The 18,383-nt window shown below is 45.3% G+C and overlaps 1 protein-coding gene across 7 annotated transcripts in view; it reads left to right on the forward strand.

The window, feature by feature from the left end:
- LOC146201321 (uncharacterized) overlaps positions 1-10,253 on the forward strand; it is a 464,239-nt gene extending 453,986 nt beyond the window's left edge. For 6 of the 7 annotated variants that reach the window (XM_084595762.1, XM_084595764.1, XM_084595767.1 and 3 more), the window contains one exon: positions 8,828-10,253. In XM_084595762.1, coding sequence (XP_084451888.1) covers positions 8,828-8,980 — 153 coding nt within the window. In that variant the 3' untranslated portion in view covers positions 8,981-10,253. Of the gene's footprint in view, positions 1-1,149; positions 1,393-8,827 lie in introns of all 7 variants that reach the window. The other variant, XR_014705310.1, reaches the window with a different exon arrangement.
- The last annotated feature ends 8,130 nt before the right edge of the window (positions 10,254-18,383 follow it).

The following is an 18,383-nucleotide window of genomic DNA, read 5'->3' on the forward strand; positions in this document are numbered from 1 at the left end:
AAAAACTATGAAAAGGTAGAAAACAGAAGCAGGAAATGAGCCCAATACTCTCGCGCATAAAAAGTACTATTTGAGAACCAATTGAAAATTCCTTCTGTAAACAGGAGGAGGCACATTTCCAGGAATCCTGAGGTGTAGCTGGCAAGCATCCGCTCTTACAGTAAGCAGTGGTGCTTGTTTTGGTGAACATTTCTGCACATGTCATGGGAACGCTGATTGCTGCCTGATGAGTGTAGGCTGTGCAGTAGCTCTTGTAATGACCAAGATCACTCGGCGCAGAAAACAGCGTGTCTTGTTGATGCACCCATGAATCCTATAGCCAGCACCCGCTTTTACGGGAAGCGGTCGCACTGGCTTCGGTCTTTGCAGAAACAAACACTCACCAAAATGTTTTTGAAAAAGGAAATACAACGTTTCGGGGCCCGTACGAGTCCCTTGATCACCTAGAGCGCTGCATGGAATGACGGCAGCTTAAGTATGGTTAAAATTGCATATTGTCCAATTGTAGATCTCTTCGATCTTATATTTTGTTGTTGCTGTTTGTCATATGCATGATGATCGCTTTCCAATAGACGAGGGCCACGCATATTGCTCATTTAACGACCAGGGTTAATCACCACAGAAAAAAGCATGTTTTATGGATGCGTTCACGAATCCTGAGGTGTCTATGTAAAGCACCTGATTTTACTATGAGCCGTGGCGCTGGCTTCAATTTTATGCTTATCTTATGCTTCGCTCTGTCATGCTCACGATGATTGCTGCCTGATAGGCGAGGGTCGCGCAGTTGCTCACATAACAGCTAGAATTAATCATGACAGAAAAAAGCACATCTTATTGATGTGTTGATGGAAAGCACCCGCTTTTATAGTGAGCCGTCTTCTGTTTTGCCGTTTATCTTGCGCACAGTGGGTGCTGCCTGATAGATGTGGGCTACGCAGTTGCTCATGTCAAAGCCAGGGTCAGTCACCGTAGAAAAAAGCTTGTCTAATTGATGCGTCCATGAATCCTGAGGTCTCTATATAATATGTGTTTATATATACAAAATACCTAAAAGCACCTGTATTTAAAGTGTTGGACAGACACTGTGTGTACAGTAAGTGGCCCACCTGGTAGACAGAATCACCCGGACATCTGCCGGGTGCCGCGTAGGCTGCCTTCCCTGTGGTGTTACGGCTGTGCACACTGGAGACGGTGCTGTTGCTCGCCCTGCTGGCGATTGCCCTGGCGCGAGCACTGTGTGGTGACGTGCCCATTGTCCAGCCGGGATACGCCGGGGTGCCTGCCTCCTGCCGCTGCTGACTGGCTCGCCCGCCTCCAGATGGAAGAAGCATCTGCATCATGCCCGCAAACCACCCAGATCTTTGCAAATCTATTGGCAGGGCGAAATTGCAGGTATCCAAGGGGTAGGCATTTCACTGTCTGCCATCGAACTTGCAAGCAAACATGTTTCGAACAGCAAAGCTAAAGCTTAACATGTATACGCACGCTATTATTAACATAGTTGCAAACGTCTTCGAAGACAGAGAATCGTTTTGTGTGTTTTTGCTGTTCGCCTGCTTGGGATGAACGGGAAAAGGCACGTGAATAGGAGTAACCTTTGGATAGATAGAACAGTAAAATGGTCACCAGTTTAGGCTAGAACATGGAGTAGTTAAAAAATAGCACAGGTCATCCTGATAAGGCACATTTAGGCACTAAGCACAGCTTGAAAAGTCGCAGGAAATGAAAATGGATCAAGGTAATGATAAGCCAGCTCAGAAATCATTCTTCTAATTAACGTCAAGACTTTGTAATGTGTCTTTTACACTGGTACCGTGTTTAGCCTTGGATAGTATGGTGATTTCACTCACTGTGGTATTCATGCACACAGCCTTATTTGAGACTGAAATTGCAATACACACTTATGTCAACCTTGGAAATTGTTGTGGCAACTTGCTCAATTTCTTCTCGCCGCTTGTAATTTTCTTTTATTCTAATTAAAAACTTAGCTGGAAGCCATTTTGATCTGCATATTAAAATCACAAAGGTCGTGTTCTGCAGAACATCGAGCCTTGTGAGCGAAAAGCCACGGACATAGCTCTGGCAGGTGACAGTCGCATGCTGACTGGTCAGCGGGTAATGCGACAGCACAAGACATTGTAAACGCTGCCAGCTTGAGCTTCTACTTTTAAATAGTTGGATGAGAGGACAATCAAACCTTCTAGCACCCTTTAGTGATAAGACATGCTATACTCGGAAGCCATGCAGTCACGTCCATATGGCTTGGTTAAAATGGGGCTTTAGAGATATCTGTGTTCGGTGGCCTTTCACATATCTATTTTGAAGAGAAGCATGGGTATTTATAGAATTGTGCTACTTCCACTTTCACACTTCTTATGCCTGTGACATTGCATTACCACGAAAAGTCAAACTCTGCCAAGGTGCTCAGTGCACACAGGAGTGCACACAGGATGCCTTTTTCTTGTTCTTACTTAGAATCTTTATTCTCTCCAGTGGAGATGTGCACTTGCTAACTTGCATGATGAATTTGGCATACTTATCTTGACTAATTTCTGCCTTTATCCGTGCGGGGCTTGAACGCCACAAATCCCTAAAGTTTGGAGCTGAAAAAAAAAAGCAAATACCTTGTATCTATCAGCCACACTCTTCAGATTGTGTGATATTTTAGGCATGCAAAGCATAACTGCAGATTTGACCACGGAGCTCCTGTCTTCAGACCTTTGATTGAGTGCCACATTTTGTTTCCGGAAGGAGGGATTCAGTGATGGCAGTCAACCCTACCAAAGGGAAGCCAGCAGCCAATAGGCGGCTGGTATGATTATCTGAGCTAGCGTGCATTTTATGCGGACAGGACTTCTAGAGTGAACATTCAGTGTATAACGAGGTGATAGCTTGCCTCACATTTTTTTATTGTGCCGACTTGAAGGGCAACAGTTCCTTGCCACTATTGAGGAGAATATCCCTAGTAGAAATAGCTGACCTGAAATACTTGGAAGCTCGTGTGTAATAGGCCACGACCTTTGAGGTTAAAAACATAAAATCCTAGAGCCATTCTGCACAATGAAATAGCCAATTGGAGCCAACTGTGGATTCTGGCATTTGTCCAAGTTCAGCGGCCTGTCGGTGTAAGCGGTGGATACACAGGGCAACAGGAGGAGAGGTAAACAAGTGGAAATAAAATTGCAGGAGTTCAGCGCTGCTGAACCGAATGTGGAGTGGAAGCTTCGGCTACAGATGACTGAGTATTGTGTCGAACACAACCGACATTCTGTTGAACACATCAGAGTTCAGCAGCGTTCTAGGCAGAATCCCCTTTCATGCCTTGCACTTGCAATGCCGGCAGACGCTTTCCTGCTCCACTCTATCAGCTCTCCACAGCAGCGTGCGCATGAGCAGGGGGGCTCTACTTTTCTCCTCCTCTCCACACGGCATGCGCATCTGCTGAAATGTCGCTACCCTCCTTCCCCTTGTAGCGAACACAGCAGCAGAATGCTGGTTTCCATGGTTACAGCCCATGATCGCCATGGTTACGCAGTAGCAGCTCCAGCTCCGCATGGCGACCTTGGCTTTACATGGCTTAGTGAAAATTTTGCTTCAAAAGCATCCGCTATCCCATCTCTGCTGGTGACTACCCCCTCCCACTCTGCTCGTTGACCCCGCCGGGGTGGTGCAATGGTTACGGCACTCGATTACTGTTCCTAAGGACGCAGGATTGAATCCCGGCCTCGGCGAACGCTTTTAAATGGAGGCAAAAAGCAAGACGCCCTTGTGCTGTGTGATGTCAGTGCACGTTAAAGAACCCTAGGTGGTCGAAATTTCCGGAGTCCTCCACTACGGCGTGTCTCATAGCCTGAGTTTCTTTGGGACGTTAAATCCCACAAACCAACCACTCTGCTTGTTAATGTCCCTTTTCAGCGCCTTCTGTCTACATTCCATGAACAACACTATGTGTAGTCACAGGAGCAGCGCAAAAAAGACGACGGACAAGAAAAGGACACACAAAGCACTACGCCTTTCTTTTAAAAAATGTCACTGTGCTAAAATTCACATGCTTAAACAACATATGCCTGTGGTCAATCAACTATCAACATGAGCAGTCAATAAACATGAATTCTTCTTCATGCAAAGTCAATATGGTGCTGCTAACGCATGAGTCCCCCGCTTTTTGTATTTGATATGCCTCTGCCAGCTCTCGAGTAATTTTATCTTTGTGCCTGAATAGCACTACTGCCCTATCAAGTAAAAGCGAACACCCTTGGCATGAATTGCAGTGCTTGGCAGGGTTTTTGAAGAGCTGACATGAGAGGGAATGATAATGCTCCCATAATTTCTTATTAAGGTACCTGCCAATTTGGCCTATGTATGCTGTTCTGTACTTCAGTGGAATGCTGTAAACAACACCTATGGCGCATTCGATATACTTGAACTTGGGCTGAATGCCGCAGCCTGCCTTGCCGTGTGACTCATAACTTTTATTTGCCCATGCGCAGATGTGGCCAAGCTTCTTTGGAACTGTAGACACAACTTGTACACCGTATCTCAGTCCCACCTTCTTCAAACTGAGTCATTTTGGGGACGTATGGCACTGTTGCATAATTTTGTTTCTCTTTTGGTTTAGGATCTGCAGTGCCTGCCTGATCTTTCCTGAAACGCTTGAGCAAACCTTTGCTTACTGACACGAAGACAGAAGGCGGAAAGCCAGCGGTTATCAGTCTCGCCACCTGGTTGTGAAAGCTACTTTCGATGGTGTGAAAGCAAGACTTCGAAATGGCCAATCCTAAGCATGTGGTCGCAATACCTCATTTTACAATTCTCGAGTGAGCAGACCAGTAGTTGAGCAAGGGCTTTGCTGTCCGGGTATCATGTCCAACACACGTGGTTCCTTAGAGGCCTCAACCTCAAGTCCAAAAAGCACAGTTCATTGCCCTGCGGGAGTTCCAATGTGAAGAAAAGACCCATTGCACAACCCTCAAAAACTTTTCGTACATTATCGTGAATATGATGATGTACTAATAGAGGAGCCACACTTTCTTTGACAATGACAAGGTAATCATCCACAAAATGGAACACGTGCGCAGTTAGCTTTCTGAGTTGGGCTTGTATATGGCGGCCAACTTTTTTGAGAAAAATGTCACTCAAGCAGGGTGCCACATAGGACCCGATACAGACACCAGCTTTGTGTACAAATGTGCCACCACATCAGTAAGCAAAGGTCGATTTCAGGTAGAATCCTAGTAACTGAAGAAAGGACTCAACTGATATGCCACACTGGCTTCTAAACACTCATTCATCACTGTCATCAATGATGCACTCCTACAGATTGAAGCAAAGCGGCTTGCGGAAGCGACCACATTGATGCTAAATGTGCTATACCCGATTTGGCTTTCGCCTACAAAAGTCTGTGCTTCTGGCGATGAATTCTTGATTCTGAACGGGTCTTGAATGTGTAACTTGTTAAGATGTTGCTGCAAATACAAGGAAATTTAATGCTGCCAAGTTTCTTTTACTGGTACTATTGTACGAAAGGACATGCATTGTTTGTGAGATTTGATGGTAAAAAAATACATCAAGCTCGAGCAGCTGAGCCTTTTCTATCCTAGCAGAAAGGCGTTCAAGGTTCAAATTCTGTGCGAGGAGCCTCACCTTCTCTTTCTCCTTCGAGGGTCCAACAGAAAGAGTACAAAATTTTTCTGGATGGCTTCCAGACTCTTCTCTGAGAACATACCTTCCAAAATTGTAAAATAACCTTTCTTGTCAGCAACAACCGGTCTCAGGCCTTCAGTTGATAGGAAACGTAAGACAGGTCCCAATTACATACAGGCAGATTTCTTGCCTTCAGGCCAGCCAGCGAATTCACACACTGAGAGACACATCGTGAGCATTCGTCCTCTTCTGCCTTGCTTGACACTGATCTTCCAGCGGCCACTTTTTCAACCGGATTCGGAGAGGGCTCGACGCCGAACTTCGGTCCCAACAACAGAATCGATTGATAAGGCTCAAGGTTGATATATATTTAACTTTAAATCTCACAAACAATGCATGCCCTTTTGTACAATAGTGTCAGAAAAAGGAACTTGGAAGCTTGAAATTTGCTTGTAAGTCGAACCCGGATATATCGAATTTTGGTTATATCGAACTCACGGAATATCCCCTTGAAAATCCCATGTAAAACTATAGGAAAGCCGCATCATATATCGAACTCAATTTCACCGGTCGTTCGATATATCGAACTCCGCACCACGCACTGGAAAGAGTGCCGTTCCCAAAGACGATCGCATCACCCTCGGCCGTTTTCCGCTTGACGTTTTCAAGCCACACGCAGAAGTAATGAGAGGGGACAGTTCGGCTAGGGCAGCGGCGCACCCATTCCCCAATGGCGCTCATTTGCGGTTATCGTTTCCCTCGCGCCAGCACGTGACGTTTGCAAGCCATGTGCGTGAATGAACCAGAGAGAACCTGTGGGAACGAGAAGGAAAAAACGCGACAGAGCGAAGCGCAAGGGTGTGCGCATTCTTTTGCGGAGCTATCTCTCTCCTTCCTCTTTCCCGGCCTTCATTCGCATTAGCACGCGCTACGCATGCGCCAAGCCAGCTCAGCCCGTTTTCAGACAGAACGTCGGACGCTTTCTCCAGCGTGTGTTGTGAACCCTCTGCGCGCGGCGGCGGCACGAAGCGGCATTTTATTTTTTTTTTTGCGGGAGTCGTTTAACCTTCCATGTATGAATCAACGAACGCACGCGCTCAGCTGTGATTATGACACCGGCTTTTAGCATTTTTCGCTTCAAACAGCATTTCCAGCTACTGTATCACGCTTTCCAATGATTTTGTGGCAGTGGACTACGCCCGCCCCGAGCGCGGCGTGATAAATCGAACCAGGCTTGTGCAGTCAAGCCATCACGGGCAGTCTGCCAAGTTCGCTCCCCACGGCCGCAGGAGCTATCAAAATATAAACACGCCGTGACGTTATCGCTGCGCAGCATCTTGGCACGCTGCCAAGAAATGAGCTGTGGATGAGACGACCGAAACGGAGTGACGTGTGCCATGGACATGCAAGCGAAAACGCTCGCGATTTCTGCTGCGGCGACGCAAAAACCTGTTTTGATGAGCGTCGCGGCGGCTCGAGCGATGCTAGTTGGAAATTTTTTGCTCTGTCGCTGAGATCGTGAGCGAGCTGGCCCTAATGCTCCTCCCCCAAATTATCGAGTGAAAAAGTGGAGGGTGGGTTCATTATGCAAGTGAGTTGATTACGCGACAAATATGGTATCGTTTTTTGCATCGTAAGTGTTGTCCGAAGCCAATTTTTGTATATCGAATTATCGATATATCAAACTATTTCGCGATCCCCTTCGAGTTCGATATATCTGGGTTCAACTGTATTTGCAGCAACATCTTAACAAGTTACACGTTCAAGAGCCGTTCAGAATCAAGAATTCATCGACAGTAGCATAGTTTTTTGTAGGCGAAAGCCAAATCGGGTATAGCGCAATTAGCATCGATGTGGTTGATCTCTATTACTCGCTTCCGCAGGCCACTTTGCTTAAATCTGTCGGAGTGCATCATTGATGAGAGTGATGAATGTATGTTTTGACGCCAGTGTGGCATATCACTTGAGTCCTTTCTTCAGTTACTGGGCTTCTACCTCCCACAGGGCAATGAACTGGGCTTTTTGGACTTGACGTTGAGGCCCCTAAGGGACCACGTGTGTTGGACATGATACCCGGACAGCAAAGCCCTTGCTCAACTACGGGTCTGCTCACTCGAGAATTGTAAAATGAGATATTGCGACCACATGCTTAAGATTGGCCATTTCGAAGCCTGGCTTTCACACCATCAAAAGTTGCTTTCACAACCAGGTGGCGAGATAGATAAGCACCGGCTTTCTACTTTCTGTCTGGTGTCAGTAAGCGAAGGTTTGCTCAAGCGTTTCAGAAAGATCAGGCAGGCACCGCTGACCCTAAACCAAAAGAGAAACAAAATTATGCAACAGTGCCATACGTCCCTAAAATGACTCAAAGTTTGACGAAAGCGGGACTGAGATACAGTGTGCAAGTTGTGTCTTCAGTTCCAAAGAAGCTTGGCCACATCTCCGCATGGTTCCATGGAAGGGCTGAGTCACACGGCAAGGCAGCCTTCTTGTTATTCGTGTTAAGTCTGTGGAGGCCTGTAAATGCAGCACCAGGTTTTTTCTTTCATGTAATAATCCAAAACGAACTAGCCCAGCAACATACGTCACTTTCACATATTTGGGCTGCTTGCAGCTGTGTTAAAGAGGATAGTAAAGGTACGAATTTAAGGAGCAGAGATTAAGCAGGTAGCAAAGTAGATATAGGCGAATCCATTAACATCATCATACCTTTAGGGGCAGAGTTTTATCGCCACAATTTTTTTTTATTTATGTGTAACAGCTAACTATTCAGTTATTTTTTGGTTTGTCTTTTTTTTAGCCGCTTTGTCTGCTGAAATGTCTGCTCCATGTGCTCCTTTTACCTACTAAGAGTTACACGCTACACTGGCTGCAGAGGAGCGCAGTTTTGCTTGGGGGCACTGCAGACAGGCATCACTAAAAGGCACCCTCTCCTCCCATTGTATGGCTATGAGAAATAGCACGCCTGATCTTGAAAGATGCAAGTAAGTTTTGCACTTGCAATCATTCTTACTTTGCTTGCATCGCAAGGTATCCCAATGGTTGGTGGGTCTGCAGCATGGTGGCCTTCTTAGCAATCACAGAAATACCATCATCGGTCCTTGTCTTGTTTGCACAGTTTCAAAGACAGAGGCTGAGAGGGTATCTTGGCGGGGATTCAGCTTGTGGCTGACTGTGCACGCAGGGCCGAGGCGACGGCCTGAGCGCTGAGCTGGAGCGATCACTGCACGCTGTTGCTGAGCGACCCGACCGGCTGCGTTCTGAGGCACGGCGCCTGGAGCGGGCGCTGGACAACGAGACAACTGCCAAGCCTCCAACCACTGCACCCTCACCGTAGCCATCTCTATTGCTTTGGAGAGGAAACACTCGGCAGAGGCGCTGTGCTGTGAAGAAGATATTGCGCTCTGTGCACAAGTCTTGGTGCTTGCCTGATTCAGGCTCCTTGGGAAACGGACACAGGTTTAACTAAAGTTTCTCAAAACAGCTAGTTACATGTGCCTCCTTTTTTATAAAAAATAATTTGATCAAGCAGTGTTTTGTGATGCAAGCATATGAATAGCAGCCGCAATTGCTTGAGCTCTCATTTTGTCCGGCAAGCAGGGCTGAGATCATTATACAGCTTTTTGTTTAGGTCATTTTAATATGTTTAATAAAAATTATTCCAAATCACTGAGACAATTGTGGCAGTGCTCCATTGTATTCGCATGCATGTGTTATCGTCGCTAGAGACAATAACACATGCATGCTAGACACCATTGCTAGAGACGGCATTAGATGCAGTTTTCCCAAACTCTGTTTATATACCACTTTGCTCACGACTGTACACATCCCACTGCAGCAGATTATGGCCTTACTGGATAAAATGACGGCTGTCTTCTCAAGTAAAGTGCAAGAAGTGCATGGTTACTGAACAATTTTCTTCAGCCGATGCTCTAAAAATTGCCTTTAATTGAAATAGTATCAGAGTACTACACAGCGAACGCATCAGCAATGTGTGCACCCATCATGCTGTGCAGTATTTATAGCATGTAGTACTGCATCGTTTTCTGCCACCAAAGCACATTGTGAATACATGCAGCATGAACAAAAAATGTGCTGTTTTGTGATTGCAATGCTTCAGTCTTGTTTTTTACACAAATGCATCTCATTGACAAATCAAGTTCTATCACAATTAGCTAATTACCAGCAAATAATTATGACACATAATTATTAAAACAATCAGTTAGTTACGTGATCATGAACTAGTTTATAGCACACTATATACTATGCAAGACTTGTCAATATGCAGGTTAAGTCCCAGTTTGACCTTTCCTGAGCTTGGGGGTCATCCGGAGATATTAAAAAGGTCCCCGGTATTGTACATAGAGCTATCACTCTAAAGACAATAAGGAATAGAAAAGAGAACAGTTGTACAATTGCACTGGACTGAATGCAGGTCTTGATTACCATTAGTTAATTGTGGTTAAAAATTGAACACACTACAGCACCATCATATATCGATGGATGGGTAATGTCTAGTATAACTGCACTCGGCTAAGTTTAGTTAATAATCACTGTTAACTGTCACTGAAATTCAGCTTTGTGCTGCAGCATCAACTTATATCATTGGACAGATTGTCATGTATGATTACCCAGCACTAATTGTAACTTTTTGTCACAGTTATTTGGGTAATTGTGATTAAAAATGAATGTTTTCGCTGCATCGTTGTATGTCGTTGCATAGGCTATATTGAATACATTTGCACTACACTAATTGTAGGTGCTAGTAAAATGTGATTTTTATCACCTGCCAATGAGCGTCGATTATTCACCTTGCCATATATATAACCACCATTCAATTTTTTGCACTGGCTGGAACTCGGAGGCAACACAAGAGTGGTTATCTTTATGGCCCCAGTTCACAAGGAGTGCTTATATCAAGTTTGCTGGTTTTTCTTTGGGGTGGCCTGTAAATCACCCTTTATTGTTATGTTCTTTGGGTAACATACTTAATAAGTTTCTTTGTTCAAATAACCAAATAAGGGTTATGACATCAAAGGTGAGCTGAGGTCGCTTGAGGCTTAAAAATTGCACATGATATAATCGCTGCTTCATGATATTGATTCATTCCTCACCCAACTTCTGTCAGAATCAAAATGGCTAAAAATTAACAAGCAGCTGCTATTTGGAAACATTAGTATACCTGACTGGACTCAACCCACATAATTACAACGTTACATTGTTGAAACTGAGAACAAAGTCTTTCTTGTCAATGAAGGGAGGGCTGAAGCTGTCATTCTGCCAAATAGTTTAGACGCACGGCATTTCACATGGAATGCTGCTTTTTTTGTGGTGCATTCATTTCATCACTTAGAAGCCATCCACAGAGACTTCTATCTGTATTTGCTGTAATCGAGAGAGGCTTATCTTTCTGGGCTTCAGATGTCTGATTTTGACAGTTGTAATAAAAATAGTAACTTGTACTAAGAAGTAAAATATCTCAGGAGGACATTATGAACTGCAAGTAGGGGCTATGGTCAGGTGTGTAGAAAGAAAGGCATAGGCTCCATACCTTCTGCTCCATGGCCAGAAAAAGTTGTCCCGCTGTTTATGAATCATTTGCTGCATGGGGCTAAATATTGTGTACCAATCCATATTCACTATCATCCTTGTTAAAAACACAAGACCAAAGTTTGTTATCCCTACATTTTTATTGCCCATAGCATACTGCTATGGAACTCTGTACAGTACGATTTCAACATTGATGCAGCCATGCAAACTGCCATGTTTTTATTCTCTTAAGCATATTCTGCACTCTCTTACATGCAAAACATTCCTGCACCGAGCAATGTGCACGCACTGCAACGCTATCACTTTTAACTCATTTGTTAAAGCGATTCGTCATCATCAGCCAGGCTATATATACCCACTGCAAGGCGAAGGCCTTTCCCGTACTCCTCCACTTAAACCAATCCTGTGCGAGCTGCATCCCCTTGACCCCTGCGAACTTATTAACCTCATCTGCCCACCTAACTTTTTGCCGCCCCTTGCTACATTTTCCTTTCCTTAGAATCCAGTTTGGTACCCTAAGCGACCATCAGTTATCCTTTCTTCACACTACATGTCCTGCCCATGCCCATTTCTTCTTCTTGATTTCCACTAGAATGTCATTAACTCAAGTTATTTCTCAACAAGTCTGCACGCTCTCTATCTCTTAACGTTACCCCTACTATTTTTCGATCCATAGTCCTCTGCGTTGTCCTCAACTTAAGTAGAACCATAGGTGAGTACACGTAAAATGCAACTGTTGTATACTTTCCTCTTGAGCGATACCGATAAGCTCCTAGTCATAATCTGTGAGTGTTCACCAAGTGCACTCCATCCGAATCTTATTCCTGTTATTTCCCTTTCATGGTCCGGATCTGCGGTCACTACCTGTCCTAAGCAAACATATTCGCCTACCACTTCCAGTGCTTCGCTACCTGTTGTGAACTGCTGTACCATCCCAATGTTCTTCAACATTAGCTGGCCATATTGATTTTCAAGCCTACCTTTCTGCTACTGTATTGTATCTAGGTCATCAATCATTTTTTGCAGTTCATCCCGAGCAATGTCATCAGCAAATCGCAGCTTAATGAGGTATTCTCCATCAACCTTTATTCCTAATTGTTCCCATTCCAAGTCTCTGAATACTTCCTCTAAGCAAGCTGTGAATAGTACTGGGTAGATCGTGTCTCCTTGCCTAACACATTTCTTTATGTGAATTTTGTTACTTTCTTTATGCAGAACTATGGTTGCTGTGCAGCCACTATAGGTATATCTTCAAGTACTTTGACATACGGCTCGTCTACACCCTGATTTCGCAATGACTACATGACCACTGAGGTTTCGAGTAAGTCAAATGCTTTTTTCTAATCCATGAATGCTATGTATAAGGGCTGGTTATATTCTGAGCATTTTTGTATCACCTGGTTGATGGTATGGATATGATCGATAGTAGAGTACCCTTTCCGAAAACCCGCTTGATCTTTTGCTTGATTGCAGTCTAAGGTTATCCTGATACTATTAGCGATTACCTTAGTAAATACCTTATACGTAACAGACAGTAAGCTGATTGGTCTGTAATTTTTCAAGTCCTTAGTGTCTTCTTTCTTATGAATTAAGACAACGTTTGAGTTCTTTCATGACTCCGGTACTATAGATGACACCAGGCATTGCGTATACAAGGTGGACAGTTTTTTTAGCACGATATCCCCCCGTCCTTCAACAATTAAATCGGTAGTTGCCTGATCCTCTCCAGCTGCTTTACCCTTTTCATAGTTTCTAAAGCTTCCTAACCTAGTCTTTCATCACTGACAGAATGTCTGACTGCTTTTCACTTCTGCCTACCTCATTATTGTCCTGACCAGACATGGGCATCCTCACGAGGGTGAACCCTCATGAGGGCGTCCTCACCCTCACCTCGTGAGGATTTGATTCAGTGAGGTGAGGGCGAGGAAGGATCGGGGCGGAAAAATTCGTGAGGACGAGGGTGAGGGAGGGCAGAGGCGGTGAGGTGTGGGTGAGGGAGGGAAAGGTACAGAGTTTGAGGGGAGAGGGCAAACCTTCCACGAAAGGCATAATTTCTGTATAGTAAGAAAAAGCATGCGGCAACACGAAAGGCCCGAGTGACCACGCACTTTCTCCTCCACTAGGGTTGTGTTGTATAGAAAACAGATGGAACGGGGCACAGGCGCTGCAGCAAAAAGAAGCAGGAATGAAAGCCACAAAGTTGCCCCGGTGCTCGTGGTGAAGAAAAGTCTAAAAACGACACTAGCGAGCTGCAGGGAGTCACCGAAAGCGATGTCGCTGTTTCCAGCCTCACGGAACACGACAGGACCAGGGAAATACACAGGACAGACATTTCTAACTGCTAACTTTTCTTTTCCATTCAGGTAAAAGCAGGTCCAGAGAAAAAAAAAGTGCGTCCAAAAGAGCTGGAGCACGCAGTAGAATTGTTGAACACAAAAGACCGAGCTGGGGTGATCTTATCTGCTGCGACCCTGCCATGCGTTTTTAGTTGTTTTTTTTCCCCTCCTTCAGAGTGGCTTGCATGAGTAGTCGACGTATGAGAAGTATTTCTTGACAACGTTTCGTGACTGTTTAGTTAACAAGACTTTACATAAAACTTTCATAAGAAGTGTAAATTACAATTTGCAACAAAACCAACGGAAAATAAACAACAGTGAATTTGTGCTGATAAGAGCTCCAATAAAATAAACCGCAGTTCAATATCCGATGCAATCTTTGTCATGTGTTTGCAGAAACAAGCAGAATTTTCTTATTTCTTTAACCATTTTTTGCATTGTTGGGAATTAGCAAAATCATCATATCGTGCAATAATATGCGCGGCACGCAATTACAATGCATTGTTTTTTCGGTGATTTCTATAACATTAAGTTTTAGTTTATCTATGTTCTTGAGATAGTTTTCTTCAGATGGGTTTTAGTATTGTTAGTGAAGTAATAGCCTGTGAACATTGAGCACAATTTCACGAAAGAGTTGTTTCATTTCCAGTGTCTAAAGAGTGTGTTCGCATTTTGTGTTCGCCTGTTGAAGTCCTGTACAGGAGTAAGGTTCTCCTACTCTTTATTTAATTTAAACATCCGTTCTGTAGTCAGAATAAGTTTAATGCATCGAAATACTCGACGATCGTAAGGCATTATGTTATGACAAACTTGCGCATCACAGGAGTATGACAATGCCGAACCGGGTTCTATGAATCTTTGCCAAATGCGCTTTCAGGTTGGCTTCAGCTATGAGGTGCCAGCGCAAGAGTTCTTGCAGTTCTTAGATACATTTGTTGCTGTTTGCAAAATCAAAGCGTGCTGGTGGTATGAGCCTTGCTAAAAAAGGAGATATTTTAAACCACCAGTAGCTCATTTTAAGTTTCCAAGGGTATTGCTAAAGAACTAACCTGCATGCCACTCTTGAGAAATCATGCCTACATGAAATGACAGCATAGATGTTTGGCTGCAAACACTGATCTGTGCAGCATTTTCCTGTGAGGTGGTTACCCTGTTTTAAAGGGCCTTGCTAATGATGCTAGGGATGTAGAGGAGCACCGCTGAGCTGAAGAAGCGCAAAGTACAAGACTCGTTGCCATTCCATATTACTGTCAAATCTCCCACCGCTTAGGTAAAAAACGTGGCTCAGAAAAGTGACGTCCTTGTAGTCATCACTGCACCAAATCACGTAGGCAGGTTCATCTCGAGGAAGAGTGCGTTCGTTTACCGTACACGGCTGCCATATTGAGCGCAGCGGACATTTCAGCGAGCAAGATTTCATCCATGGAATTGGCGCTAAACAGTTCGGTGAGTGGCAGAAGAAACGGCGCAATCGTTTTAATTTGCGCTTGTCACTTGTGAAGCTAACAATGTTATTGCTGGAAGGATGGAAAGGATGGGAAAGATGGCGGCTTCTTCATGGAGCAGCGCATTTCCAAAGAAAGGAAGGATCATGCGAAAGCCAGAAGGTCTCAAATTATTCTAAACGACCGCGTTAACACTGAAGTTTCACTGAAGTGAACTAGAAGATTCTGCCGCCTCGGGCAGCGGTATAAATGGCAAGATGTCTCAGGCAGCGCCTCCAGTGCTGTAGTAGTTTCAAATGACAGAGTCCGTGAACAAACAAAATATAGAGCATTACATGCATGTTGTGATGTGCTGATCAAGTCGAGTTGTGCGTGAAAAAAAAAAAAAGAAAAGCTACTGTGTGCGGGGAAAACAAATATCCGCTCTAACCAAGAGTTCCAATGACGGTATTCACTGTGCAAGAGTTCGCTGCGTGGAATGCACATCTTCACACTTGTTAAAAAATTAATCCATGTCATCCTCACAGTCAAATTTGTTTCAAGGGAGCAGGCAAACGGTGCCGCTTCCGCTGGCACTATGCGAAGGTGCTCAGCCTGTCAGGCTCTTGACAGTCCTCTGATCTTGCAGAGGAATTCTATTACCTGTTCAGTGACCGTTTAAATCTGACTGGTTGTATGGCAGCTTCAGTTTTTTTTTTTTTTTCATAACAGGAGCAACCGGTGCACGTCGTCGCATGCAAATCTCGCCAACTTCGATAACTCTGATTCGGTGGAGTGCTTTTTTGCCGAATGAGTGGGTCTCATACTTCAAAATAAGCTTGTACAGGCCTAGAACGTGGTGTGTGATAAATAAATAAATTAATGTAATGTTAATGCGCTACTAAACTGCCTAGGAGAGCATCCTACAGCAGCTGTTCAATGCGCATTACCCACTTAGTTCATCACACGGGTGCTTCCGAGAGGTGGCGCCACGGTATGTCCTCGCGCCCAATAGATAAGCATAGAACTCCTCAGCTGCTTTGACTATCATGCCCATATTTGTGATAACTTTGCCCATCTTGTCCCTTAACGCATACATCTGATTTTTGCCTATGCCTAATTTTCTCTTCACTGCTTTAAGGCTGCCCCCGTTCTTTAGAGCATAGGTGCTGGCTGGCCAAAACTGGGAAGTGCATCGGCAACCTCCTGTGTGATGGTGTGTGAGATAGTAGGGGTAAGCAGCTCAGCTGTAGACGACGGGTGTGGGCCAGACAAAAACCCAAGCTTCGTTCGAGATGAGGTCTCGAACGAATTCTTTGATGTGAGCCAAAAAGTCGCTGCTCACAGCCAGGCCAGAGGTAGACGCAGCATGTGCGTGAAGACGACGAGTGCAGAGGCGTTGCTTGAGCAACTCGTCGAAACTTTGACAAAGGTTGTATACTGAGGCCACTGTGGTGGGGCTCTTTGCCCACAGCATGTGAAATGCATCAGCGTCAATGCCCTTCATTATGTGCTTTATCTTTTTAGCCTCATCCATAGACGAGTCGACATGATTGCATAAATCCACGATGTGTTCAATGTAGTTTGTGAAGGTTTCACCTTCATGAACTCGTACGCGCAAGGCTTCTTCAGCTCGTAGTTTCCGCACTGTGGGAGGACCGAAAGCGTCCGTGAACTTTGCCTTGAAGTTAGCCCAAGTTGGTATGTCGGCCTCATGATTTCGATACCAGAGGTTAGCAACGTCACTCAGGTAGAAGATGACGTTGTTGATCTTCTGCGATCATCCCAGTTATGACGACTCGCCCGCTCGTACGAGGCCAACGGATCTTCAACGTCCTGGTCGCCCTGCCCGCTGAAAACTGCGGGGTCTCGCTGCCAAATGGGGACCAGAGCATGAGATGGACTGCGAAGAGGCTGCTACTGGCTGTTGGCCGACCTCGTTTGGGGCCATAGGTATCTTACGGCTGCGGAGCTCCACGGTGATCATGTAAGAGTTACCCCGGCACGTTCCACCAAATGAAGAGGGGTTTATTGGGGGTTGTTCGGAGAACTGGAGACGGCGACCAGTGACACAAGACGATCATGGAACGGAGCACAATCTCATCCGAACAAGACAGTCCGAGCTTTCAGTGCGCGCGCCAGCTGATCGGCCAGGAACCCAGCAGTCTGCATCGTCGTTTGTGTCGGCACTGTATCATCTTCTTCCTTACAATATATATTGTTACGCCAATTACGGTGCGCCACGCGGTGTTGCGCATGTGAAAGAAAAGACAAAGTGGATGGTTGTGCATGTGAAGGAGATGGACGAAGTGTAAGTGGTTGCGCATAGACTCGTTTGAGGACAAGCTTTACTGAGACTGTGCTTTAGACTTACAGTGCGTAGCTTTGATGCATTCCCCATATATTTTGTAAATATTAAACACATTTCCCCGTAACAGGTTATCGGAGTGTGCAGGATAGTCCTGGAACCTTTCGAACAACATCGACGAAGCAGACGCTTGGCCGGGCTCCCTCCTGACCTCACAGCCATGGCAAGCCACGACCACGACAGAGAAGGTCACTCTTCACGCTCAACTGGAGCGGCTTCTAATTCAGGCCAGGAGCACCAAGTACCGTCCAGCTCGTGGCCGCATCAGCGGCAGCCCAGAAGAGTCTCTGATCTAGCCGATGAGGATGTCGAGGACTGGCTGACGCACTACAAACGTGTCAGCAAATACAATTGCTGGGACTCTGCCATGCAACTCGCGAACGTGGTATTCTTTCTGACCGGCACGGCGCTGCTGTGGTTTGAGAATTATGAAAACAATCTTTCTACCTGGGAGAAGTTTGTGGAAGAGATAATCAACTGCTTTGGAGACTCCACATCAAAGAGACGCAAAGCTGAGCAAACCCTTTCCCAAAGAGCACAGTTACCTGGAGAGATTTGCACAACATACATAGAGGAAGTCCTGAAGCTCTGCCGCATTGTTAATAGACGCATGCCCGAAGAAGACAAGGTTGGCCATCTCTTAAAAGGATTTGCCGTAAACGTTTATAATTTCCTTATCACAAAAGAAACCCTAGCCAGTGGGCGTTATCCAGTACTGCCGTACATTTGAAGCTCTAAAAATGTGGCGTATTGTACCCAAATTTGAGTGCCTCTCCAACGTCCCAACAGTTGCCAGCGTTGACTACACTGTCCACGATGATCTCGCCTCACTAGTCCGCAGAGTTGTGAGTGAAGAGCTGGCCAAGCACCTGCAAGGCACTGACATGTGACCTGTGTACTCGGAATGCGCAGTTTAGTCACACCAGGCTGAACATCCAGCCTCGTGGGGGTGTCAACCAGAACTTCCGCGCTACTCCTACGGCAATGAACATGCCTATTCGCCTCTGACCAGCCGCTTTCCTCCACATTCAAATGGGCGCCATGCAGCTCACATTACCTCTC

Source organism: Amblyomma maculatum, chromosome 2 (genome assembly GCF_055883805.1).
Source record: "Amblyomma maculatum isolate TAMU_Amacu chromosome 2, ASM5588380v1, whole genome shotgun sequence".
In the NCBI taxonomy this organism is placed as follows: Eukaryota; Metazoa; Arthropoda; class Arachnida; order Ixodida; family Ixodidae; genus Amblyomma; species Amblyomma maculatum.